Source organism: Bos indicus x Bos taurus, chromosome 3 (assembly GCF_003369695.1).
Source record: "Bos indicus x Bos taurus breed Angus x Brahman F1 hybrid chromosome 3, Bos_hybrid_MaternalHap_v2.0, whole genome shotgun sequence".
Classification (NCBI taxonomy): Eukaryota; Metazoa; Chordata; class Mammalia; order Artiodactyla; family Bovidae; genus Bos; species Bos indicus x Bos taurus.
In genome coordinates, this window is record NC_040078.1 from 33,621,475 (window position 1) to 33,647,030 (window position 25,556).

General features: G+C 53.3%; 1 protein-coding gene across 2 annotated transcripts; it reads right to left on the reverse strand.

The window, feature by feature from the left end:
* Window positions 1-4,258: 4,258 nt before the first annotated feature.
* CSF1 (colony stimulating factor 1) lies at window positions 4,259-24,343 on the reverse strand. Of its 2 annotated transcripts, none has more exons than XM_027536250.1 (9): window positions 23,790-24,343; window positions 20,472-20,594; window positions 19,022-19,084; window positions 17,291-17,461; window positions 13,077-13,224; window positions 10,855-11,876; window positions 10,304-10,356; window positions 9,920-9,978; window positions 4,259-6,053 (listed from the first exon to the last, which is right to left on the reverse strand). In XM_027536250.1, exons 1-8 carry the CDS (start codon window positions 23,826-23,828, stop codon window positions 9,933-9,935), a joined length of 1,665 nt encoding a protein of 554 aa, XP_027392051.1. In that variant the 5' UTR covers window positions 23,829-24,343; the 3' UTR covers window positions 4,259-6,053; window positions 9,920-9,932. The 2 variants fall into 2 exon arrangements, with proteins under 2 accessions (XP_027392051.1, XP_027392052.1); XM_027536251.1 differs by having other exon boundaries at window positions 10,855-10,985; window positions 23,790-24,333.
* Window positions 24,344-25,556: the final 1,213 nt, after the last annotated feature.

Here is a 25,556-nt window from a genome sequence, read left to right on the forward strand (position 1 = left end):
CCCAGAATCACTAGAGTGTGTTGAATCTGCAGATGTCACATTCAGTGGTTCTTATCCAGCCTGGCCCACACAATCCAAGCCAGGCCTGGATGACCTCCCCTGGATGTCTGGTTGGGTGTGTGAAGAACAAATTTCTAGCCTCTTCATCCAAGAAGGTCATATTAGGCAAAATAAGAATGACGCCAAAGCCTGTTACCAGCTGGAATGATCAGTGCCCAGATGTCACCTGGGCCAATAATTAACCAGGGGCCTGGAAGATGCCCAAAAGGTGGGCAGGAAGAAAACATATGGGTTACAGACGGTCCAAGCCAAAGGAAGACAGTGGGAGGGCTGACAGTCTAGAAGGGCCTTTCCCAGAGGCACAGATGGTGGGCACTTTGCCCAGGAGGGGCCTTCCTCCTTTCTAGTAGATTCAGGGTTAGGAGAAGAGCTGAGAGAGCAGAAGTCTGTCATAGGCACACCCCCTACCCAGTGCCAAACTGAACAGTCCTGAGGGGAAGAAGGCAAGGATGCTAAGGCCCTGGGGACCTTCAACCCCAGGCTGACACAAGCTATCTGTTTGTGCAATAAGCATCTGTTAAATGCCTACTAGGGTGCGATGTGACAAGAGAGTGGACTTGGAAAACACACAGACCTGAATCCAATTCCAGACTCTGCCACTTATCAGCTATTGTCACCTTGGCCAAGTTTTAAGTTTCTCTAAGAAAAAAAAGAGGATATTCACACTTAGCTCACGAGGTTGTCATGGGGTTGAATGAGTTGCATTTTTATAGAATGCCTCATGCATACTAGGTAGTTGATCAGTGAAAACTGTTCAACCTTGTTTGAAGCACTGAATAAAGGAGAGAAATAGACTATGCCATGTTTCTTGAAATCCTTCTATGGCTTCCTCTGCCTTAATCATCCTGCAGGCCTGCCAGGATGCTTTCCAGGCTGGCACAGTCCACCTTGCTCCCTCAGCAGTCTAGCATACAGGGAGGTAGTTCCTGGTCAGCCCCCTTCCCAGAAACTGGACCAGGAAACCAGGGAACAAAAGTGTTGCTCTGGTAAAGGGTGCCTTCACTGGGGGCTGGGGGGACTTGCCAGGAAATGTGGGCTCTTTCCCCAGGGCTGCCCCAAAGCTGACCTGGGCCTCAGGCTGCCCAGGCACTGCTCACCCCCTAAGAACTTTAGCTCCTCATTCAGGGGGTCATCAGACACCCACCTAGGCCCTGCCCAGACCCCAGTCCTACCGCACCAACCCCTTCCTTGTCATGGCTTGCAGTCTGCATGAGGTTAACCTCAGCTTCTTCCTGGTCGCCTCTGATTCACTTTCCTGGCTCTGGCCGGATAATGGTTTGGGGTTTGGCTGGACACTTCTGCTTGTAAACTCGAAGCCAGAGTTCCTGACCCTGCTGCTAACAGGCACCCGCTGAATCCCTGGGCCATCCCCCACTCTGTTTCCCACCTGTCCTGCCCTTTAGCCAAAAATCCTTGAGCTACAAGGTATCTGAATCTTCACCCTGGCAGGAAGCGCCTGGCTCTGCTGCCTTCTGCTGAATACAACCAGGGTCTGGCAGCATCCTGGGTCCCCAGTGCCTGCCCAGAGAGGGGCTGTGTTTGACCTGGGCACCATGGGACCAGCTGGCAGCATAGCATCAGAACATGCTTTATCTGAGGGCAGCCTTTGGAGTCCTCAAGGTGCTTTGGGGTTCGTCCCTGCATTTGAGCCTCAGATCAGGTATTTTGTTTTTCATTTGCAAAATCACGTCTGACTCTGTGACCCCATGGACTGTAGCTTACTAGACTGCTCTGTCCATGGGATTCTCCAGGCAAGAATACTGCAGTGGATTGCCATTTCCTTCTCCAGGGGATCTTCCTGACCCAGGGATCACATCCACATCTCCTGCGTTGGCAGGCAGATTCTTTACCACTGAGCCACCCGGGAAGCCCCAAATCAGGTTTATTTGTATTCTTAAATCAGTTCTAAAGTTGAGGAGAAACCTGAGGTTCAAAGAGATTAAATACTTCCCCAAGTTCACACAGTTAGGTAGGAAGAGATCCAAGCCAATGGTCTGAGTTCTTTGGCTCTGAATCTGAAGTTGATAGTGTTCCATAGACATAACTGAAGCAGTGCCTGCAGCACATGAAGCCCAAGAAAGGCCTACTGAGATTTTTGGATATCTCCTGGGGCCTCCGGAAAGGAAAGTGAGAAACATGGGCATTTGTTTGTTTATTTGCTAACTCTGGCTTAAAGGCCTTGAAGTATGCATTTTATCTCCTGCACAGGAATCAGTTAGGGTTTTAACAGCCTCATCTCCAGCAGAAGCTGGGGACACCTGCTGAAAATATCTCCTCTGCTAATGAGTTGTAGTCATTAGAAATACATTCCATTTGGCTAATACCAGGAAAGCCCCTAGAAAAGGTCACCATTAAATCTGGCCAGAATTTACCTTACTATAATTTGTTCATGCATTCAGTATTACCTGTTTGATGCACATTTATTGAGCACCTACTGTGTGCCAGATACTCTCAGGCACTGGGATGCAAGGAAGGATGCAGCACAGTCCCTGCCATAGTCAGTGGCCTGGTGGGACAAATAGGCCCTCAGTCTGTGGGAGCACAGGGGAGGAGGGAATTGAGCCAGGGTGGGCCTCCGGGATTTGGGTCAGGCTGGGAAAGCTTCTCAGAGGAGGTGACTTATAAGTTGGGACTTGAAGAAAAAAAATATGAATAAGTTTCTTCCAAAATCTTTTCTGAGGTGCTTTGGATGGAAAAGGAAGAGTTAGCTTAAGAGAAATGATGAGAGACAGGGTAGTAGTGGGGACTTGGGACACAGAGAGAGGTAACTGAGTTGCCTGGATACTTGGTTTCTGGGATATTCACTTGGTGCCCATTCTTACCCTAAAACCTTGGTTTCCTAAGTCCGGGGACCCAAGCTTTCATGCAGTGCTGTCCAATATGATTTTGGAGATGATACGAATGCTCTGTTTCTGTGTTATCCAACATGGTAGACTCATGTGGCTATTCAAATTTGAAGTGTGACTAGTACTACAAAAAAACTGAATGTTTGCTTTTATTTCAGTTTAATTAATTTAAACCCAAATAACCATCACATTAGATAGTGAAGCTCTACATGCTTCTGATTCTAAATCACATGTGAATCCCTTGAAATGTCTTGGGAAGCTTCTGAAGCCTGGTGCCTGAGATTCCAGTTTTGTTGATCTAGGATAGGGCTTGGGTACCAGTCTTTTTGGAAACAACCCAAGTGAGTTTCAGGAGAGCCAGGGTTGAGAACCATTGATTCAATACTCTTAGCAGTGGGAGGCGCCCCACCCCTGCCCCACCTTGTTCCAGCCTTGCCCGGGGTGTGTATTTGGGCTCTGCTGGGGCTTCAGTCACTCTGGACCTTCCCAGCACCCCGCTGCCCCTGAAAGGCTGCAACCTTGGTCTCCTCTCCAGAAGGAAGCTCAGGACTTAGGGCCACTCACAAAACTTGCTGGCTCTCTTTCCTTCTGCCTACCTCACCTTGTTCCCAGTCCACAGACAGGGCTCATTCACCTCAGAGCCTGCTAGGACTGGACAGTAGAGCTCAGTGGTCAGGGAGTCTCATCTTTACCAGGCCCTCGGGCCTTGGACAGAGCCCAACCAGCTGTTTTCTTGGGCTGGGCTAGGCTGTGCTGGGGCAGAGGCTGGTGGCCACGCATGACGTTTGGCTGGTTTTTGTCTGTTTTTCCTACTAAACAGATATGCAGATGAATGTGTTTGAGACAGCGATAATGCAGGAGGTTTTAGTAACAAGAATGAAACTTGGAGACAAACTTCCTTCCCCAAGTATTTTGAAAAATGCTTTCTGAGCTGGAGCTCCCCCAGTAGCTACTGGCCACCCCCCCCCTTTTTTGCCACCCACACCCCAAAAGCAACTTTTTCCATGACTCACACATGGCAGCTTGTGCACTTCTTTTATTATTAAATATAAAAGCAGCTTCCTATTTTTTAAATAGATATTTAAATGACTTCATATAAAATAAATCACCACTTCCAAGTATAAAAACAAAATCTCACAGTGTGTGAGCCAATGTTCCCTCTCGACTTTCTCAGAGAAAAGAAGGGTTCCTGTGCAGGTAGCCGGGTAGCCACCCAGAGGGGCTGCAGAGGCCCCTCCCACTCCTGGGTCACCAAGAGCGCATAGTTTCTGTGATGGGTTGGATTTGCTTTCTTGATCTTTAAAATACTATATGTTTAAGGGGTGGGGAGTGAGGGAGGAATGTTTTTTCTGTGTGTGTTTTTTTTTTTTTTTTCCCCTTCCACTTTTAAATACAGAGTTTTTTAGTATCAAATATAGAGTCTGTGACTAGGAAAATGGGCCTCCTGGGAAAGTTCTCCACTGCCCTTTCCTCAATGGATAGCAACAGGGCAGGCAGGGACCAGAGGATCCTCATTTTCAAGGGCAGGAAGGGAAGCTCATAGGCCCCGGTCCAGCGGCCAAGTCCAACAGGATCTCTTGGTGGAGGGCCCGGAGCAGCAGAAGAGGAGGGACACAGTAGCACAAAGGCTGAAGGCAGTCTACTGGCCTGTCACCCAATGCCCAGAACTCGCAGCCCCTGGCCGCTCGAGGGAGCTGAGGCCCTCAAGGCAGACTGGAAGCAGATGCCTGGACTCTCCAAGTCCCTCTCCCACCCTGGCTCACCTGGTTACAGAGATGATGCTAGTGAGGGGTGGGACGAGAGCAGGAGGGGGTCCCTGCCTCCCGGGCTCCTGAAGGGACACCGCTCAGCCCAGGTGTCTGCTGACAGCAGCCTTTGGACTGTGGTGGGAGCAGGGGCCTGGACAGGGAAAGAGGCCAGCCGGGGGGATCGGGGGTGCTGACCCCTTGCCACACCTCAGGGGCAGGCCCTCAATTTCAAAGACCTATTTGCCGTCAGAGCTCGCCCTGCAGTCTCTCTCTCTGTGTCAGTCCCTCCCCTCCTTCCCTCCCTCCCTTTAATCACGTCCCTCTTGGGAATGTCAAAGTGCAAGATGCAGAAACCTGGGTGAACAACGCAGCCTAAAGACCAGCTCTGGCTGCTGGCCCCGGGAAGTTCTCCCACCCTGATCCATCCCAGGGAGTCAGAGCCGGGTCAGCAGAAGGTCAGGGCTCAGGGGCTCCCTCAGTCGACAGGCGAGGCCGGCTCGGGCGCTCAGTGCAGGAAGCTGGGGAGAGGCTGGAGGAGTGGGAGGACAGACAGGTGTTTGCTCTCCGGGATGGATGGGGCAGGCTGTTCAGCAGGCAGGTTCAGTATTCACAGTGCGATGGTTTCCTTCAGAGGAGAGGCTCTGCACGGCCTCCTAGAGGAGCTCTGGCAGGCCTCGGGGGACGGCGAGGCAGAGGCCAGCGCTTGGTCTTGCCCTGGGCATCGCAAGCCAGGTCAGGCAGGTCCTGAGGGCCGGGTTGGCATCCCCTCTCTGCCTGGCCGTTGGCAGAGGGCACTGAGGCAAGTGGAGGGTACAGACCCGTTCCGGGCGATCAGTGCAGACCAGCAGGCCCAGAGGCCTTCTCTTCCCGTCTTCTGGGCTACACACCTTTACGGGAAATCCAACAACGCTGTCCCGCCCTGTGAACCTCATGCTTCTCTCTCTGGAGACAAGTTCCTGCTTGTCGGTGCTGGGATCCCTTGGCGGCAGGCAGGTCCTCTGACATGAGGGTTCTTCCATTCCTCAGTGCCCACCCTGCTCTCCCATGTCCCATGGGCCTCTGGGTCCCTAGAGGGGAATGGGCCGAGGACACAGCCCCTGAGGGGCAGAGGGTCCCCAGCCAGGCTTGGCAGCCTTCCTTAAGCGGATGGGAGCCTCCAGGGCCCCTGATAAATATCAGCAACGTTGGGGGCATCCTCCAGCCCCTCTTAGTCAGTCCAGAGTCTGAGGGTCAAGGGTGGAGGAGCCCCAGCCTGGCTGCTCTGGTCTGGCCCTGCTCTCCCGAGTCCAGGAGCTCTCATGGTGGGCAGGCCACATTCCCGGGAGAATGGTTGGGGAGGGGTGGTGGTGGCCGTCCCCACAGTTTCTCCTCCCATGGAGAGACTGTCCTGTGCGCCCAGCTGTAGGGGAGAGAAAGAAAGGCTGTCAGCTGAGTGGGAGTCAAGGGAGGGGTCGCTGAGGACATGGGTGGGCGAGCTAGAGCGTTCCTGTGGGCTGCTGGTGGTGCTGCAGACAGGACTTCCTCCCATCCTTTCCCTAGCTTTCCCCGCCACCCCAGACACCGCAAGGGCCCTGGGCAGCTTTCTCTGGCGGCAGCCCAAGCCGCTGGACAGACTGGCCTCACCTCCTACCTCCTCCTGGGGAACCAGGGACCACAGGGGGAGGTAACATGGCCTGGCAGAGGTCTGAGCGGAGCTGGGATGGGCATTACTCAAGTGGAGGGGTCTACCAAGGAGGGAAGGGGGCACTTGAGTGTCCTTAGATGCCCATCCCCCCCTCCCCCTGCCCTGCCCCAGCAAGACCATCTCACTATCTTTGGTCTAAAAAAATCAAGAGTGAATCCTGCTAACTCTAGCAAAGAAGAGGAATTTCTCATTCCCACTCCGCACCATTCATCACAGAGGTCATCACACACAATACTCAGGGCAGCAGGACAGAGGTATCTGAAGGGAAAGAACTGGAGGAAGTTCCAGACAAGGAAACTCCCACCCTTCCATTTGGCCTGCTAAGCCCTAAGCAAGCCAGCCTCCTTCCGGATGGGCCAAGGGACTTGCCTCCCCACATCATGCATAGGAGTCAGGGCCCTGCTGTCTCCAAGCCTTCCCCCATCCTTGTCCTCAGAATGCTTTGTTCCCAGAGCAGAAATCCCCTGGACTCCATCCAACAGTTTGACTTTGGACCCTGTGTGGAGCTTCCCTCCCTGACTATCCCTGGGCCCTACCAGCAAAACCCGTGATGGATAAGGAGGAAAGATGGGACCATAGCTTCTGGCTCCCAGCCCATTCCCATGCTCTGGAAGGCAGGCGGGGAAGACCATAAACTGGACATTAGCCATGCTCGGTATGGCTGGGCCACAGGCCCTGCTGGGGCCAGAAGGGAATAATAACCAAGTGGGCAGGCCCCAGCCCACTGCTCCTATTTCTTGGTTCCTTGGAGTGGAGGGGTCAGGGTCCACATTTCTTTTCTGAGGGTCCCTCTCTCATACCTCTGCCTCTGTGTTTCCCTCTCTCATTAGGGCAGCAGTCTTCAGGTGGCCCTAAGGCTCCAGCTGCCTGGCCTGGAGACCACTTTAGAGCAGGATCCAAGTAGGGGTCTGTATGTGGCTCTGGCCCTGGATCACTCTCTAAGTGAAATCTTAAGGGGAGGAAGAAGAAAGCTTGGGAGGGCCTCAGATTAGGCAGGCAGAGGGCCAAGGCCGAGGAGGGAGGCGGGCGACCAGTCAGAGGGTGGTGCAGCATTGAGCCATGAAGTCCCCAGGGACCTTGTTCCATGCTCTGCTTGCCAGTTCTGAGGGGTCTGCCTCATTCTCACAGCCCTGCCAGTGTCCCATCTGACCCATTTGAGTCCACCTTACCAACGAGGTGGACCCCAGGAAGTGTTATCTCTTTCACATGTGTTCCACATGTGTTATATCTTAAAGAAAGAAAGAAAATGAAGTCGCTTAGTCATGTCTGACTCTTTGCAACCTCATGGATTGTAGCCTACCAGGCTCCTCCGTCCATGGGATTTTCCAGGCAAGAGTATTGGAGTGGGTTGCCATTTCCTTCTCCAAGGGATCTTCTTGACCCAGGGATTAAACCCGGGTCTCCCACATTGTAGGCAGATGCTTTTACTGTCTGATACTGTTCTCTAAATCGGCTCCCGTGGTTTTGAGCATTTGGCAGATACCCTATCTCTCTAGGAGTGGCCCCAACCTGTCATTCTACACATGAGAAGGCCCTGAAGTGCTGGCTTGCATTTGGCATGGGGTGTGACTAGAAACGTGAATGGGTTCTCCAGCTAGTCAGCCAGCCTGCCAATCAGCAATTTAGGCAAGCAGCCAGCTAGTCAGTTAGCCAATCAGCTTCATCAATCAACTAGCTAGTTAGGCAGTGACTAGCTAGTTAGTTGGTCAGAGTCACCTATCCAGTTGGTCGACCAGTCAGAATCAACTAGTTAGCTAGTTAACTGGTCAACCAGAAGGCTGGCCAGTTAGAGACAGTCAGCTAGGGTCAATCAGCCAGTCAGCCCTGAAGTCAATCAGTTAACATCTATTGAGTTCTTAGTGTGAAGCATGAAGAGGTCCTTTCTGTTTAGGACTCAGGATAGAAAAGAAAATGCAAAAAAAGTAGAAGACACAGTCCCTGTGCTTCAGGGGCTTACAGATTCCTTAGGGGTACTCATACGCATAAAGATTTTAAAAATGTATGAAAATAAACAACATCCAAGGAAGTACAAATCAATATAGCAAGTCAAATCCAAAAAAGATGAGTAGGAACTAAAGGAGCAACCAGAGGATGATGGAGACCATCAGGAAGAGCTGATTCCTGCAGGCTGATTGTGGTTTGAGGGGAAGGAAGGGAGGAGGGCTGCGGAGCGCCTGGAATTGGGGCGCCAGGCATGAGGAGTGATAAGAGTCACATGTTTATCAAATACATGGGTGAGGACAACAGAAGACACTCACTGATGTGCAGGAGACACGCTGGGAGGGCTGTGAATACAGAATTAGGATTCAAAACAATTTCAGTTGGCTCGGGTGAGGGGCTGACAAAAACCAACAAGGCGGTTTTTAACAAGGAGGAATATAAATTCCTGCACACTGGTTAAAAAAAAATAAGTTCTCCAAGTACAGGATAGACTCCACAGGTTTATGGGAAATGGAACTGGGGGGTTCAATAGCCCACAAGCTTAACATATGACAACAGAATGATGTGGTGGTTAAAAAACCAAAACAAAAGAGCAATGCAGTCTTAATTGGTACAAATAGAAGAACACTGTCCATATCAAGGAAGGTTACAGTCCCTCTGAACTCTGAGCTGGTCAGACAATATCGGGGAGCACTATGTCTAGAGCTGAGAATCACATTTTCAGAGGGACATTGACAAACGAATGTGTCCAAAGGAGGACGACCAGGATGGTGAGAGGTCTGAAAACCATATCATATAAGAGATGTTTGAGGGACTTGGCCACACTTAGCCTAGAGAATTCTTAAAGGGGACATGGACACATGAGTTTAAATATCGGAAGGCTCTCATGAGGGAGGATGGGGAGGGGGCAGGAAGCCAATTACGTTCAAATAAGGAAGGACTTCCCCACGGTGCTATTAGGGCAGGGCAGGGAGCTTGCCTGTGGCTGAGAGTGTGTAACCAGAAGCTGGCTGACTTCCCATCAGGGATGCAGAGAGGGGAGGCCCCTCTGCAGTGGGATTCTAGACCAAATGACCCCCGAGAGCCCTTCTAGGACCATGCTTCTATGGCTCCATGGATCTAAAAGCAGGAAGGCAGAAAAGGTCTTCGTTGGGAGGAAGGATCCAATCAGGGTGCACACAGAGAAGAAAATGGCAAGAGATGTGTGTGAGGGGCTGCTGCTGGAAGAGCTTGGGAGCCAAGCTGAGAATGTTGAGCTGAAGTGGTTGGTGATGCAGAGCTGCTGAAATTCCCCTGGAGGCTGAAGACTTTACACAAACAGTTTGGTTGCTCTGGGATGAAAGATGGCAGCAAAAGTTGAAGCTCAATGCAGAAATAATAGCCTGATTCAGAATTAACAGTGCCTGGCCTCAGATGGGGTGGAGGGAGTGAAGTGGTGATGGGAGGCCTGAGGACCCGGGGAGCAGAGGGTTGGCCAGACTCGGTGACGAATGAAAAAGGGAGTAGCGGGGAGAGAGAGAAGGGAGTCAAGGGTGGGAGCCTCAGGGAAGTTGGTGGTGCCATAAACAAGTTAGGGTGAGTGGAAAACTTGGGTGTAACCAGTTTTAAGGTGTGGAGATAGATCCAGATTAGAGTCTTACCTTAGGATTCTGTCTACACTGGCAGCTCCTCCTGTCTGTCCTCTTCCTGGGTCAGGAGGCTGTGGGCAGAGCACAGGGCTGGTGTAAGACTTCAGCAGAGGCCAAGGAGTGAGGGAACCCCCAAATCCTCACCCATATGCTCCAGCCCTCTCAGATTTGGGAGACCAGAACTGCCTAACCCTAAGAAGAAACTAGGAAAAATCCCAGATATCTAGGGAAGAAGAGACATGCTTCCTTCTTGCCACCCACCCCAGCATCCTGTTCTGAGCTTCATTTCCTTAGAGCAAGCGGCAGAATGTCTCCTCCAAATCCAGACGGAAAATAAATGCCAAGACAGCCTCCCCTCCCCCATACCTACCAGAGCCCCCTCCCCCAAACTCTCACCTGCCCTCTGGTTGCTCCATGGGAGAATCCACCATCTGTGGCTCTTGATGGCTCTGGGGGCAGAAAAGAGCTGGCTCACTGAGGAGCTGGGGGAGGCTGGGGGGCCAGGGTTGGGGGCCATGGCCCCATCCTCAAGCAGGGCTGCCCTGGGGCTCTCTGAGAGAGCCAGAGGGCCAGAGGGCTTCCAGAGGCCTCTCCTGTCCTGGGACTCCTTACCCCCCAGCTCTGCAGTCTCTGGGAATGCCCTGCCCTGCACAGGCATCACTTTCCTCTTCCATCTCCCTTCCAGGTTCTCACCATGCTGTAGCCCAGGAAGAATGACTCCTCCTCCTCTGCCCTCGTCCCTTTGCTCCATCTTGCAGTCTGAGCCTTCCCCATTCTTGAAGAAACCCTCCACTTCAACCTCCTACTCTCTGTGCTCAGTCAACTTCCTGTCTCTCAGAGCCTGAAGAACCCAGCCTAAACCCAAATCGTCCTCTGCCCTGCTCCTGTGCCAAGGCTGTGCCCCACCCCACGAGATGCCCTCCTCTCCCCCATGGGGCTCTTCTTACCCGACGCCGCCGCCTGTAGAACAGGAGCCCGCCGACAGCCAGCAAGACCAGGATGATACTGGGCACCAGCAGGCGGAAGACAAAACCAGGGAGCTGGGGATCGGAGGCTTCCTTGTGCTGCCTCTCGTGGCCTGTGTCAGTCAAAGGAACGGAGTTAAAACGGGCTGGGGGCCTGGCCGCCCCCTCACTTGCTTGTCCTCCTTTCAGCTCTGCAAGACTCCTCCGGTCCCTGGTGCTCCTCCTGCCTTCCAGCTCCCCAAGGGACAGCACGTGGCCCCAGGAGTGGCTTCTGGGGAGCTTTGGCTGAGAAGAGAGGGCGGAGGGACTGCTGAGGCCTTGCGGGTGCAGTGCTGGGGTCCTGGCCATGTCTGGCTCCTGGTGGTCTCTGGGCGAGGCAGAGGGACGTTCTGTCTTCTCAGGCGTGTGACTCCAGGCCTCAGTGGGTCTCATGGGGCCCAGTGTGGGCAGGTGTGCGCTAGTTGCATCCACAAGCCGCAGCCCCTTTCCTGATCCAGAGAGTGCTGAAGATGCTGGGGGGGTGTGACTGGGGCTGGCAGGCTCTGCCTGGACACTGCGTCCTCCCAGACTGTAGAAGGAAAGCTCTGCCCCTTGGGGTATAGGACCCTCACTAGCCTCTCCGGAGGCCTCTTCCAGGGCTATGTTAGCACCCAGCAGAGAGTCAAGAACGTCTTCCATCCCAGTGACAGGGGCTCCAACCGAAGGGCCGGGCTGAGGAGAATCTCCAGTGGGGCGGCCCTCAACGCGTGGGGTCTCTGGCGACTCAAAGCTCTGGCAGGTGCTCCTGGGTGGTCGCTGCTTGGCACTGCCCGGGTCCACTGTGCGAAGGGCCTGCTCTCTGGGCAAGAGGGAGCTGCCGTCTGTTGCCTCAGAGTCAGCCCAGGTCAAGCCAGCCATAGGGGCTGTGGAGGGGGTGGGGGACTGCTGAGGGGAGACAGAGGCCAGGTCACTGCTAGGGGTGGCTTTGGGGTACAGGCAGTTGCAATCAGGCTTGGTCACCACATCTGAAAGAACCACAGAGAGAAGGAGAGAGAAGGATGGGGAGGAGATAGAGTCACCAGCCTCCAGCACAGCTTTCCCAGAGGAATGGAGAGGGGGTGTGGGTCTGGGGGGTTCCCTCAGGCCCTAACTCAGCCCTGGGGCTGAGGTGAGGACAGGACTGGTGCCAATGCTCATGACACAGGCTTTAGACAGGAAAGGAACAAACTGCAGGAAAAGAGCAAAGAGTGGGGTTTAGACACACAGGTTGGGGGATGGGGTCAGGGAAGACCAGTAAACTGCCCTTTCTGGAGATCCAGCTGGCCAGACGCCAAGCCAGGGGTGACAATAGCCAGCCAAGATGTTGAATAGTGGCCTCTAACACAAGACACCCTCAAGCCCCAAAGACACTGTTGGTTGGAAAGCCGCAAGGTGGGTTCATGCACAGCAGGAGGCTACGCAGCCACGCCCACAGGCGGGAACAGGCTGGGGCTGGCGTGTGGCCAAGGCTTGAGGCCTTGGGGTTGAAGCGACGAGACTGGACTTGGCCATTGGCCGGTCGCAGGGCCTCAGCCCTTGCCTCGGGGAGCAAGGTTGAATGTAGGCGGGTACACGTGGCACAGGACGCAGAGACGAGGACAATGCAGGGTACATATGTGCGCAGCTGGGCCAGCACTGCCAGGGTTTGAATGATGCTCAGACTTCAAATCCAATCTTGTCCCTTGAGGGGACACTCAAGGCGTCCTGGGGACTTCTGGAGCCAGGCTATCCTGGTGATTCACAGCAGGGCTCCTGGAGCAAGCCCTGACTCCTGGATGGAGCCTCTGCTCTGTCCACGGAACCCCCCATACGTTCAGCCAGCCTGCAGAGCCAGTGGGAAAGCTGCCATGCCTACAGGGCTCTCTGAGAGGGCCCCCTTTTCCACTCCCTGATCTCACAGCCACCAGCTTGATCCTTTTTGATGCCTCAACATGCAGACATACGTAGGTGTGCATGCACACACATGTCAGAAAAGACATGTGCCTAGGACCACTCAGAGGTACACGAAGCCACATATGTACACAAAACAAGCACGTCTACACACACAGGAGCACACGAGTAGCAGCCAGGCTGACTCCCCAGGGGTCCCTCCAGCCTGATGCACCACCACCCCCCCACAACCCAGTGCACCTCTGTTCCACTCACCCTGCCCCAGCCCCACACTTGCTGGCCCCTTCCGTGCTTACCATGGCTGGAGCATTTAGCAAAGCTGTTGTTGCAGTTCTTGCTGAAAATGTTCCAGTCCTTTTTAAGGAGATTTTTTGTTTCATTAAAGACATTCTTGATCTTCTCCAGCAACTGGAGAGGCGTCTCATGGAATGTTCGGACACAAGCCTGGAAGGAGAGCAGAGCCCCCTTGATGAGAATAAGCACTGATTCCATGTCTCTAGCTGGAGAAGGCAATGGCATCCCACCCCAGTACTCTTGCTTGGAAAATCCCATGGATGGAGGAGCCTGGTAGGCTGCAGTCCATGGGGTCGCTAAGGGTCGGACATGACTGAGCGACTTCACTTTCACTTTTCACTTTTATGCATTGGAGAAGGAAATGGCATCCCACTCCAGTGTTCTTGCCTGGAAAATCCCAGGGACAGGGGAGCCTGGCGGGCTGCCGTCTATGGGGTCGCACAGAGTCGGACACGACTAGAGCGACTTAGCAGCAGCAGCAGCAGCAGCATGTCTCTAGCTTGTTTGTCAAACTCCCTTGGCCTTTCTCACATCGATCTTCTTTTTCTCTTGTTTTCTCCCTGCTCTCTACCCTGGTTTGTAGGACCCCTATGTCCTAAGGTGGTGAGATTTATCATTTACTCATGGCTCCATTTAACACATAGTTATGTGCCAGGCATATGATAACTACCTGGGAATCGTGTAATGAATGAGAGAGAGGTGGTCCCTGGCTAAGTTGGACATTGAGTTCATCAGGTCACCAGCATTGTTACAAATGCAGTGAGTCCTAAGAAGAATTATCTGAGAGTATTTAACAAGGGGAACTAAATGAGGACTTGGGGGAATCCCCAAGGAACTGACTAAAAGATGAGCAAGAGTTAACAAGGAAAGGAGGTGGGGTTGGAGAGAGCTGTCCAGGTAGTGGGAATAGACTGTGTAAGAAAGAACTTGAAATGTTAAAAGATGAAAAAGAAGGCTAGAGTGGGCTATCGCACAGCCATCCAGGAGGAGAGTGGCCAGAGATGCAGCGGAGAGAGGTCAGCGAGGACCAGGTCCTGTGGGGCCCTGCTGGCCATGTCAAGAACCATTAACCTTATCCACAGAGCAAAGAAAACTTCTGGGGCATGCTGGGGAGGTGGGTGGAGCCTAAGACTCTAATCCTTTAGAAAGAGCATCCTTTGTGGTGAGGAGAAAGGCCTGGAGGAGGCGTGGGGCTGTGGGTCCTTCTCCAGCGTTGGTGTATCTTGACAGGAGAGCCCAGGCTGTCCCAGTCCTGTGTGCTGAGCTGCTAGTTTCTCTTCTGCTCATGGGACCTAGGCCCTCCACGCCCACTGGGGCTCTGAGAACATCACACTCCAGGTTTTCCTTCCTCCCCTTGAGCTGCTCCATCTCAGTCCCCTTACTAGGCTGTCCCCTTCCACTTGACTTTCACAGGCTGGCATTCCACTCACCCCCAGACACTGTGCCCATGGCTTTATGGCATCTATAGCCCGCCTGCTGACGACTCCCAAGTCCTTCCTTAAACTGAGCTGCACGAGGAAGAACTATGGGCTTTACTAGGCACTGAAGTCTTTGAAAGCACCACTGGATGCCCAGGGGCTGTGCACAGTAGGTCCTCAGTAAATGTTTATCAGGTAAAGGAGAGAGGAACACGGGAATGGGAAGCCCCAGGCTTGGTTTCATTACTCACCAACTCAGCAACACTGGCCAAAAGAACTTTCCAGCTTGGGCTCATCTCATTTGTCAAATCAAAACGACAATCCCTGCCTGCCTCCCTGCCAGGGCAACTGTAAGGAAGAGGTGAGCTCTCTTCCTCTTGTTTTTCTTACAAAATATCTGTGTTCTTTATACCTCACCTCATACGCCACAGAGAAAACAAGGACAGAATGTCCTGGTGTCTACCTGTCTCAACAGAGGCAGTGGCTTTTCACCTCCAGAGCTCTGAATCCCTCCCCTGCCAGCTCCTCAGGAGACCTGTTCCTTTAGCTTCACCCGCTCCCTACCTCCCAGCATCCCTGCAATGTGCAGGGCACGTGGCTTACTAAAATACAGATTCCAAGGCCCACCCACAGACCTAGTGAATCAGACTTTCTAGGGGTACATACTGGGAATTTGCATTTAAAAGTTTTTTTTTTTTTTAACTAGAAGTTATTTGAGTTTTTATTTGTTTAAAAGGAAAGGTGTTTTGGAATTGGAAAATTTTAAATGAAGACTTCCTTTCACTTTTATTATTATTATTATTAGCCACACCATGCGGCATGCAGGATCTTAGCTCCCTGACCAGGGATCGAACCCACACCCCTTGAAGAAGAAGTGCAAGTCCTAACCATGGGACTGCCAGGGAAGTCCAGGAATCTGCATTTTAAAGAAGCTCCACAGATGATTCTTATGAACCTCAACCCTGGAAAACCCACAGATCTAATACTTCTCTTATTTAAAAATCTTTCCTCTCTCCATCCCACCCTCCCTCCAGCTAGCTCTCTTTTTCTTCTTTTTTTTTTTTTTTTGAGCCAGGTTCTTCCACAGTGCTGTCTCCACTTCCTCACTCTCTGTTCACTTGCTCTGGCACCTGCCTCCAACATCCATTGCCAAATCCATCAGACACTTTTCAGCTCTTCTCCTGCTTGACGTCTCAAATCCCGGTTGATAAAGGTGACTACACTTCCCATCCTGAAACGTTCTTTTACATGGGCTCAGTGATCCCACGCTCTCCTGGGTTTCCTCCCACCCCTTATGCTGCTCTTCAGTCTCCTTGCCAGGCCCCCTTCCTGTGCCTGACTTCTAAATAAATGCTGAGATTCCTGGGCCTGTTTCTCTTCTCACAGTTGGCAATGTTATGAAGACCCCTAGCTTCACAGATGACCTTCAGACCAACACTGCTTCCGTCTGTCAATCACCAGCCAAACTCCAGACTCGTACATCCACCGACATAATCAACATCCCCACTCAGCCATTTCATAAACATCTCAAGCATAGTGTGCCCCAGCCTGGAACTCCTGCCCTTCCCCCAAACCTGCTCTGTCCCACTTCAGCATCACTGGAACTCTACAGGCTGCAGACAAAACCATTGTCATTCTTCTCTAAACTCAGAAGGTGTCCCCTGGCCTCACCTTCACTGCACAAACCTAGTCCAAGCCACCTGGACTTGCACCTCCTGCTGGCTGCTCAGCCTCCATCCCTGATCCCTACACACCCTTCCCAGCACAGCAGCCAGAATGGTCTCACAGCGCAAGTTAGACTAGGTCCCTTGGAGAAGGAAATGGCAACCACTGCAGTACTATTGCCTGGAAAATCCCATGGATGGAGGAGCCTGGTAGGCTACAGTCCATGGGATCGCAAAGAGTCGGACAAGGACACGACTGAGCAAATTCACTTACTCACACTTTAAACAAAATCCCATATTTTTTAGACCCAGCTGGGAGACACAGGCTCCCACCTCCATGGCTCTCTTGCCTTCACTCCCAGGCCTTGGCCATGCCAACCATGCTGGGTGGGCCTGAATGTGCGTACTTAGGGCTCTGTGCCCAGAATTCTCTATTCTGGAGCACTCTGACCACTTTTCATGCGTTCTAACTCTTACTCATCTTTGAACCTCGAGTGAATACCTTTTTACTCAGAAGACTTCCCTGTCTCTTCTTCCCCACTGCCTTTTAAATCCGAGTCCCATTTCTCTCTTCTGGAGCCCCACATACTTCTCCTTCCTGGCTCTCTCCCTCACCTCCTCTGGTCTTCCCTTTCTAGTTTGCTTTCTGCAATGCAGTTATTGCCGCTTTACTTTTATTTTATTTATGTATCTTGTTAACTGTCTCACCACCCTCACACCAAGCTCCATGAATGTGGGGAATTTTGTCTGATCACAGCTGTTCCCCAGAGTCTAGAACAACAATACACAATAGACACTCTTCTTTGTTGAACGAACAGTCTTCATGGGTTAAAATTCTATCTACTCGTGTCATTGTTTAGTGACTGCCACCCTCATTTAACTATAAGCTCCCAAAGGCTGGGAACCATGTAGTTCCTGCTCACGAGGAACATCAGCAAGGCCTAGTACTGTCCCTCCTGCACTGTGAGTCCTCAGCAAAGGTTTGTGGAATGAATACGTGAGTGAGAGTACAAGTGAGCCATGACCTGGGGTTGAGGCCAGTGAGCATCCCTGTGCTTACAGGCAGGGATGGTACCACCACAGCTGCCCTCTGCCCTCTCTCCCTCAGTGCTCCCAGCTCCAGGGCCCTCCTACCTTGTCCTGCTCATCATAGTCCATGGTGAAGCAGCTCTTCAGCCTCAGAGAGAGTTCCTGGAGCTGGACGATGACTTTGGCATTGGGGGTGTTGTCTTTGAAGCGCATGGTATCCTCCATTATGTCTTGCACCAGGAGAAATGCCTTCTTAAGGTAGCACACGGGATCATCCTGGAAAGTAACAACCTGGAGTTTATGACCTGGCTGACGCCACCTGGGAGCGCAGGCTCTGTGCCGGAGACCCGCCTCCCAGACAGACTGCTCCTGAGGAGAAGACCATCCACTACAGAAGACGGAGAACACTGCCCTCAGCTGGCTTTCACTCTCCCTTGTTGGGATCTGACACTACTGGGGATTGCATGCCCTACTGATTCCCTTTCTTAGAGGGAAGGAAATGTGGATTCTGACCAGAGTGGTCCTTGGATTTCTGAAAGGTGAGCTCAGATTGAAGGTGCATAGGTAGGGTGAGTTCTGAGGAACTTCTCTTTTTCTGTCTCTGACCCTCTTTTGGCTTGCTTTCACAAGAAGCTCTTTACCATATGACTCCTTCTAATCCTCCCAGCCACAGGGGTACTGGAGACTACCCCAGGGTTCAAAGAAAAAAACCCCAGGGTTTTGTCTCCCTAAAAGGATGGTGGATGCCTCAGTGAAGACTCTGCTTTAGCTCTGTATTCCTAGTACCTGGTCCAATAGGTTCCTTGTAGTAAATGCTTGGTGAGGTAGGCGTGAGCAAGTGAGTGGAACACTGAGGTTACTCCTCGGACCGTGAGATTGGTCTCCAGTTCTAATGGAAGTGTCTTTGGCTCAGGTGTGCAGAAGCTCAGAGATGGGAGCAAACCCTGGCCATGATGGTGATTTTGTATCAGGCAAGAAGATAAATAGATGTGGCATAAAGGCTGGGGTGGGGACAGCTGGAAAGGCATTACAGGCATCAGAAAGAGCACGTGCAAAGGCTTGGAGGCAGGAAGGAACACAGAATGGGGTGGTGGGTTGGGCTGTGTGATGGAGACTGTAACTTGTAAACCCAGGCTAGGCAACCAAGGCTTTCCCCTGGAGTGAGGGGGTTTCCAGGTTCAGGAAAGGCAGTGAAGATACCAAGTTGTGGTTCAGAGCGCTCCCCCCAGTGGTGGGATGAGGAGTGCACTGGAGGAGAGGAGGCCATTTAGGAGGTTCTTGAAATTGTCCAAGCAACTGATGGGGTGGGGCCCCAGAACCCAGAGATGCTGAGGAGTAGAACCAGCATCACTCAGCATCTGGTTGGGGGTTGGATAAGGAAGAAGAGGGAAAGGTCTGGACTGATCCCCTTGGTTGCTGGTCTGGCTGTTAGATGGAGGTGATATCCTTAAGCAAAGCGTGTGACCCAGAAGAGGTATTGGTTTGCCTTAGGCCTTAGAGCCTGCCTTCCTGGGTTCAAATCAGACCTCCACTGCTTCCAAGCTATACCCTCTCCCCTGACCTTTTATAAACACGACGAGTGAACCACATAGTTGGGATCAAAAGTGCCTGACACATTGTAAGACTTTGACATGTGCCAAGCCAGGAGAAGGGCACGGCAGGGGACTTGAGCCCAGGACCCTGACCAACCCTGGACCCTGGCACCCCAGACTTGGGCACCCAGGGGTCCTCACATGCATACCCTGTGCAGCTCTAGGATTTCTCCTGCCCACATACACCCATCCTGGTAAGTGCATACATATGGGCCCATGGGCTTTGTAAACAGCCATAACTCACCAACTGCTCCTGGTCTACAAACTCGAAGGAAATTTGGCACGAGGTCTCCATCTGACTGTCAATCTGTAAGAGAGAGCAGGCTAGTGGTGGCAGGTGTCTGCATTTCCACTGAGCTTGCCTAAGAATGGGGACTAGAGTTTTTGGATGGAAACTAGAGTTTCTGGGGTTTGATCCTCATCCACCTCCCCAAACCATACATGAGATGACAGAGCTAAGGCTAGGGGAAGACTTGTGACTTCATATGGCCAGGGGAGGGCTGGAGAAGAACAAGAAGTCTCTGTCTTGTACCTCCTACTTTATGAAGTCTGACAGATGCCAGTTTGTTATAAGGAAGAACTGTCTAATACAGGATAGAGGACATAATCTCCTGTGGGAGGTAGTGAGCTCCCTGTCCTGGAAGGAATTTAAGCAGAGGTTAGACAAGCTCTAGGAATTCAGGATATATATGGACTGGGGCTAGATGCCCTTATAGCTGCTGCTGCCCTTCAGAGCTGTGGTTCTATGATTCTGAGCCTCAAAGAATGCAGCGATTCTTGGTCTACTTTGTATTGCTACGGCAGCTACATACAGGAGGAAAAGCACAGGGGGTAAGAGAGACAGGAGGCCAGCCCACAGGCCCCAAACTCAAGGCCATGGAGCTGACCTTAGCCAGTGGGGCTCCGTCCACCCTGCCTTCCTGGCCAGAGGGATGGCAAATTCTCTTCTGAGCGGGACAGCAGTCATGATAGCAACCTGATTCTGCCTGTTGGGTGAACTCTGGGAGTTGGTGATGAACAGGGAGGCCTGGTGTGCTGCAATTCATGGGGTCGCAAAAAGTTGGACACGACTGAGCGACTGAACTGAACTGAACTGAACCATGCTAGGAATTGTTGACATCTCTGCTGGCCTGATGAGGGTGAGGCATGGGCTCCTTCAAGGCCCGGGTGAGCGGGCCATCCCAGCCCCAGGGTTCGGGCAAGAGCCAGGGAAGTGTCGGATAGGGCTGGAAGTCAGCTGGGAGCCTCCCTTCCAAATCTGACTGAGGCCCTGGTGCCAGGCTGGCGGCACATCTGGGAGTCCAGGAGCTAGAGGCAACATTTGGACACAGAAGGCAGACTGGGCTGGCTCCTCGAGGGAAGCATCCCATCGAGGGAGAGCAGGCTTTATAAGCCTTTTCAGAGTCCTTGATGGACATTCTAGGCCATCATTAACCCAGGTAATCAGCTAGAAGCCCACCCTGTCCCTTGCCTGCAGGAGAGCTGGAGAGGGCTTCAGGATTGGGGGTGGGGGTGGGGTCAGAGTCATTGACCTTCAGAAGGTCAATGAGAAGAACATCCGTGGAGCTAGTGGGAGCCACAAGCCACATCCTGCATGGCTGTACTCTTCTGCCTACAACCCCCTCTTTGGCCCTGTTCCCTACCTCCGTTTCCCCAGTGGGGAGAAGCTGGGGTAGGCAGGGCCAGACACTCACCAGCTGCTGCAGGAACAGCAGGTGTCCGTTCCCAATCATGTGGCTACAGTTCTCCGACACCTCCTCAGTAGCACCATTGCTCACCAGGAGACAGGCCAGCAGCAGCAGAGGGCCCAGCCATGTCTGTGATAGAGAGGGCATCATTTCTCCCCAGCTCTCTCACACTCCCCAGGAACCACCCTCCCCTGCAGAGGATGGAAAAACAAGGATCTCAGACCTACAGTGCTACAGGCTCGGCCTCTCATCCCAGAATACAGCATTCCCAAAGCCACCTTCCTCAAGATTTCCTAAGAACCATGCACAACCCTCCTCTCCCTTGATAACAACCCAAATGTCACCTCCTCCAAGAAGCTTTCCCAGATTAACCCAGGCCAAGCCATTCTACACACTGAACTTCTAATGAGGACATGGGAGTTGTGCCTGCCAGTCTAAATGCCAGTCACATGGGAAACTCCTCGAATGCAGGACTTGCTTCTGCCCATTATTCTGACTCTGTAACATCAAACACTGAGCCAGGCATCTTGGGAGCTGCACACTCCTCTCAGGTTCATGTTCCTACACTGGCTGGCTTCCACACTTGGAGCCAGAGACATCTCTCTGGGCCCAGCCCTTCCTCCTACCTGATTCCACGCATGTCTGGCTCTGCTAATGGAAAAACCAGGGGCCCAAACTCAGTTTCACTGGGAACCTATCCCGCATCACAGACCTTTGGAGCCACAGGGCTGTGTGTCAAGAAGAGCCCAACGGATTAATCAGAGGCAGCAGTGCCAACTCTAGGCCATCCCTGGCTGGCACCTGCCTACTGGAGCCCCATCAGGCTCTGCATCCAGCCTGACAGCTCTTATCATTGCAAGAACATTCTCTGAGATCTCTCCCCTCTTTCAGCACCCCGCTGACCCAGTAGCTGCTCGTCCCCAGAGTGATGGACGAGCTCCTGACACCCTGTCATTCCACTTCCGTCCTCCTTGCCAAGGTCCCCTTAGCCCTCTCCCTGGCTCTAGGTACCCCCTTCTCCAGCCAGAGGCAAAGACCCTGGGGCTGTCTCTCCCCAGCTGGATGTCGCCTACTGGCACGTCTGGGGAAATGCTGTCAGGGTGGGGTGTAGGCTGGTACCTTCCTGGGTTCTGGGCTCTGCCTTTTAATTCAGATGCTGAGACAAATAGTGCAAACAAGTAGCACACTGGAGGCTGTGAAACAGCCCACAACAACATGCTGATTTACATAGAACCAAAAGCCTAAAATGTTTGTCAGCTCTTACCAGGGAGAAGCCCTGGCTGGGCTCCAGGGAGGTTGCAGGGAGGAGGGGCCACAGTAAGACCTTCAAAGATTGGGGGGGTGGGGGGGGTGGAGAACGGGGGCGGAGGGGGTGGAAGGGGGGAGTTGATGGCAGAGAGAGGAGGGGGAAGGGGGGCCTGAAGGAAAGAGGCTCAGGATGGCCCAGTGCTGTTCAGCACCAGGGCCTGGTGAGGGTCCTGGTCTGACCTGGGAGAGGGATACTGTGGAAGAGGGAGAAGAGTCATGGAGGGAACACTGGCCTTTGTTGGATGGTTAAGGAGGGAGTTCTGGGTGGGAATGGCTGTGCCAGCCCTCAGGAACCTGCACTTCAGGACCCACAGGAGGATACTGGGCCATGCAGAACGTATGTCTCTGCCCCAGGCTGGTTGCCCCTGAGACTCCAAGCCTCAGGTGTCAGTGGTTTGGAGGAAAGGGTCCATGGGGAAGGGGATGCTCAGGAAGACAGCCTTGCCACAGACAAATTAAGATATTGATGTTTGAGGGCAGCCAGGAGAGGGCAATGCTTAACCCCAAGGGCTGCCTGGCTTCTGGGGTTATTTCAGGCATCAGTGTGGGGAGTGTACAGCCACCATATGGGAGGCTGACTTTGAAGGTGGCTAAAGGGGACCACCCCTGCACCTGGGGCCTTGACTTGGCCTAAGAGGAGGAGCTGGACAGGTACCCAAGGGTTAACACTCTAGCTTGTGTCTGGCTGGGCTGGCTCTTCTCCCCACTCCTTTCTTCTTCCCACCCACCAGCTTTGGCCTCTGGGACAGCCCTAGGAATCTCTGCTTCAGGCTCAGAGAGACTCTGGGACATCTCAGCCCAGCCACCCATCCTCACCTGCTTCTCACCCTGTCCCAAATTCCCCAGCAAAATGGTCCCTGGAGAGACCTTAGCATGAGTGGACCCTCAGGCTGCCCCTGTCCAAAATCAGCCTTTTTCCTTCCACATTTATCTTCCTCCTCTTTCTTCAGCGTCTCACTTCCAGCCCCTATTTGTCTTGTTGCCCGTCACCTCACCCTTCCTGACTTCCCCTCCTAACCCCATCTCATCTCTTTCAGCTGGCTCTTCCTCCTCATGAAAGGCTTGTCCCTATCACCCTACTTGCAACCTCCCTCCCTTATCCTCTGAATAATTTTCTGCTTCTCTCGCTGCACCCCACTCCCCCACCAGGTTTCTCCTCTAGAATTCCTCAGATGCAAACCCGTTGGCAGACCACTTACTGTTCGTTAATGGAGTCACTCTGCACCATCTAGCAGCTGCCCCAGCTACAGCCCATGGCTCGGGCAGGGCAGCGGTGAACCGCCCGCAGCCCCTGTCCACAGTTCTGCAACCCCAAACCTTCCTTCCACCTTCTCTACCATCATCAAGCCCAGGAGCTCCCCGACTGACTGAACCTGAATCTGCAGGAAGATCCATAGCCGGCACCAGGCAACTCTGGTACCCCCATCCCCCACAAAACAGACTTGATCCAGCCACCCAAATGCCCAACAGCTCCGGTCTGGGAGCTGGAACAAGTAGTGGCTTGCCCAGCTCCTTCCTTCTGCCTTGCGTTCTATAAGCTGGACGGCACCTGAACTTTCCCCATTCAGAAGCTCCCACTCCCCAGCAGGACCTAGAAGCATGCGTATGGCTCGTGTGGAATGCCCACTGGGCAGGCGCCACCCTCAGGCGCACAGCCATTCCGCCTGTCCCTTGGCGGTGGAGAGAGTCTAGGACGGAGCTTCTGCCCCTTGACTGCAAACCCCTCTCCTTTGCCCGCAGGTGGCTCTGTGTGCCTCTTCCTGCAATGGGGTAAGCAGTCTTCCCTTCTCCAAAGAGGTGCCGCAGCCCCTGGAGCAGCTGCAGGGCCGCTTCTGGTCCCAGCCCCAGCGCAAGAGGGGCCTCGCGCAATCGGCGTGCAAAGATGGGCCCGGTGCCGGGGGACTGAAGAGCCTCAGCAGTCGGCGCGCGCTGGGCAGTGGGCTCCGAGGAGCCGTGCCGCGCCGCCAAGCTCCAGTCCCAGCCCGGCCCGGGCCCGGTGCCGCGGCGATCGCTTACCGTGGGAGGGCAGCGCCCGGCGGCGCCCCGCGCGGTCATACGGGCAGCTGGGTCCCGGCCGGGCGCGTCGGCCGCCCTCGCTCTGCTGCTCGCTGTCTTGATCGCTGGCCTCTGCAGAGTCCGCGCCCTGGCCGAGGGCCGCGCTGCTGACCCGGGAGTGTAGAGGGACTCTCGGCAGCGCGCGGAGCACCCAGACAAACTTTCACTTTCCCCGAGCCGGGCTCCACTGGCCAGCTCCTCGGCACAGCCTTTTAAGCGGACTTGTGAGGCATGTGGTTTATGGGAAATCACCTTGGACAGGCGCCAGACACACACACACACACACGCACACACACACAGGCGCGGGCGCACTGACACAGACTCACACACTCCGGAGGCCCACTGAACGCCTCCCCGCCCCCACCCAGCGGGCCGGTCTTCTCCGTTTGTCTTCCAGTCGCCCTGTGTGCTGCGCTCAAAGCCAAAGCCTTCAAGAAAGTAACGCGGGCTCCGCCGCCTCCCGCCCTCCAGCGCGCGGATTTTGGACAGAGCCTGGTCTTTCCTTCCGCGCTCTCCAGGCGGATCCGGTGCGCTCTCTCTCGTTCTAATATTTGTCTCAAGGGACTTTCCCTCTGGGTCTGAAAATTCCCAAATCTGAGCAGGAAATGGCCTGAGAGCAAACACCGGAGACCAACTGCGCTTGCTGCGGCACCTTGTGGAGCCTTAGTCAGCAGGTTTGGGGGCAGCCCTCTCCTTATGCAGCCCCCAAAGCGCCCACCCAGGCTCTGTCTTCTCTTCTGGGGGCAGGGCACAGGCAGAGAAGCTACTACCCGGCCAGAAGGGGATGAATTGTGTCCTGTGACGGGGGCTGGGACACTCTGCTGTGTCCCAGGAAATGCTTCCCACACCTGACCTGCAGGTGATGTAAACTCTGGCTGGAACCCAGGTTCCCTCCTGAGCTTCAGACCTAGGGAGAATGGCACCCAAGCCCTACAGTTCCCTGATGCTTTTGAAAATGCATTTACTGAAATGATTAAGCTCATTTTGTCTCTATATGAAAATGAATCTAAATGAGGCTAAATAGGACGAGCCTGTTAATCATAACGTCAAATTCAAGAGCTTTTTCTTTCTTCAATTCACTAGGATTCAATGTTTCAGTCTCTTTGTGGCTCCACCCACCCCTAGCCCCTGGGAAATATGTTATAGGCAGCCATGTCTGGAAGGGGCATCTCCTGTCACTTATTCCAGCCCCAATTAGTAATTTTATAACTGCTTGCTCTTATTAATACTGGTGCCTCTGTTTACAATGCTCCTTTCCCAACTTGTGCTTAAGGCAAACACCTCATCTGTCAAGGCTGAAGTCACAAACACCACATCCTTCACCAGCAGAGCCTTTTTTGACTCCTCAGGCAGATCAATGATTCCTGTCCCTGTGGTCTCACTGAATTTGGCTCCTTTCTCTGTAGTTTCTCTGATAAATTGTCATTCATTCATTGTCCACAATATTCTAAAAGTGTTTCAAGGGGTGCTGATAGCTATACTCTGGAGCATCAGACTGAAGCTTCAGCCGCACTGAGATGGAGACTTCCTCCAAGCTGGTCCTGTGTTTCAGTTCAGTTCAGTTGTGTCCAATTGATTCTTTGCAACCCCATGGACTGCAGTATGCCAGGCTTCCCTGTCCTTCACCATCTCCCAGAGTTTGCTCAAACCCATGTTCATCGAGTCGGTGATGCCATCCAACCTTCTCATCCTTTGTAGTCCCCTTCTCCTCCTGCCTTCAGTCTTTCC

What these genes read in the sequence shown, in the direction of transcription:
- CSF1 (XM_027536250.1), bottom strand. Translation starts at nt 23,828, where the DNA reads ATGACCGCGCGGGGCGCCGCCGGGCGCTGCCCTCCCACG. An exon ending in TGCTAAATGCTCCAGCCATG is followed by an intron (nt 11,877 to 13,076) that starts GTAAGCACGGAA and finishes TGGTTCTTTCAG; the next exon opens with ATGTGGTGACCAAGCCTGAT. An exon ending in ATGGAGCAACCAGAGGGCAG is followed by an intron (nt 9,979 to 10,303) that starts GTGAGAGTTTGG and finishes CTCTGCCCACAG; the next exon opens with CCTCCTGACCCAGGAAGAGG.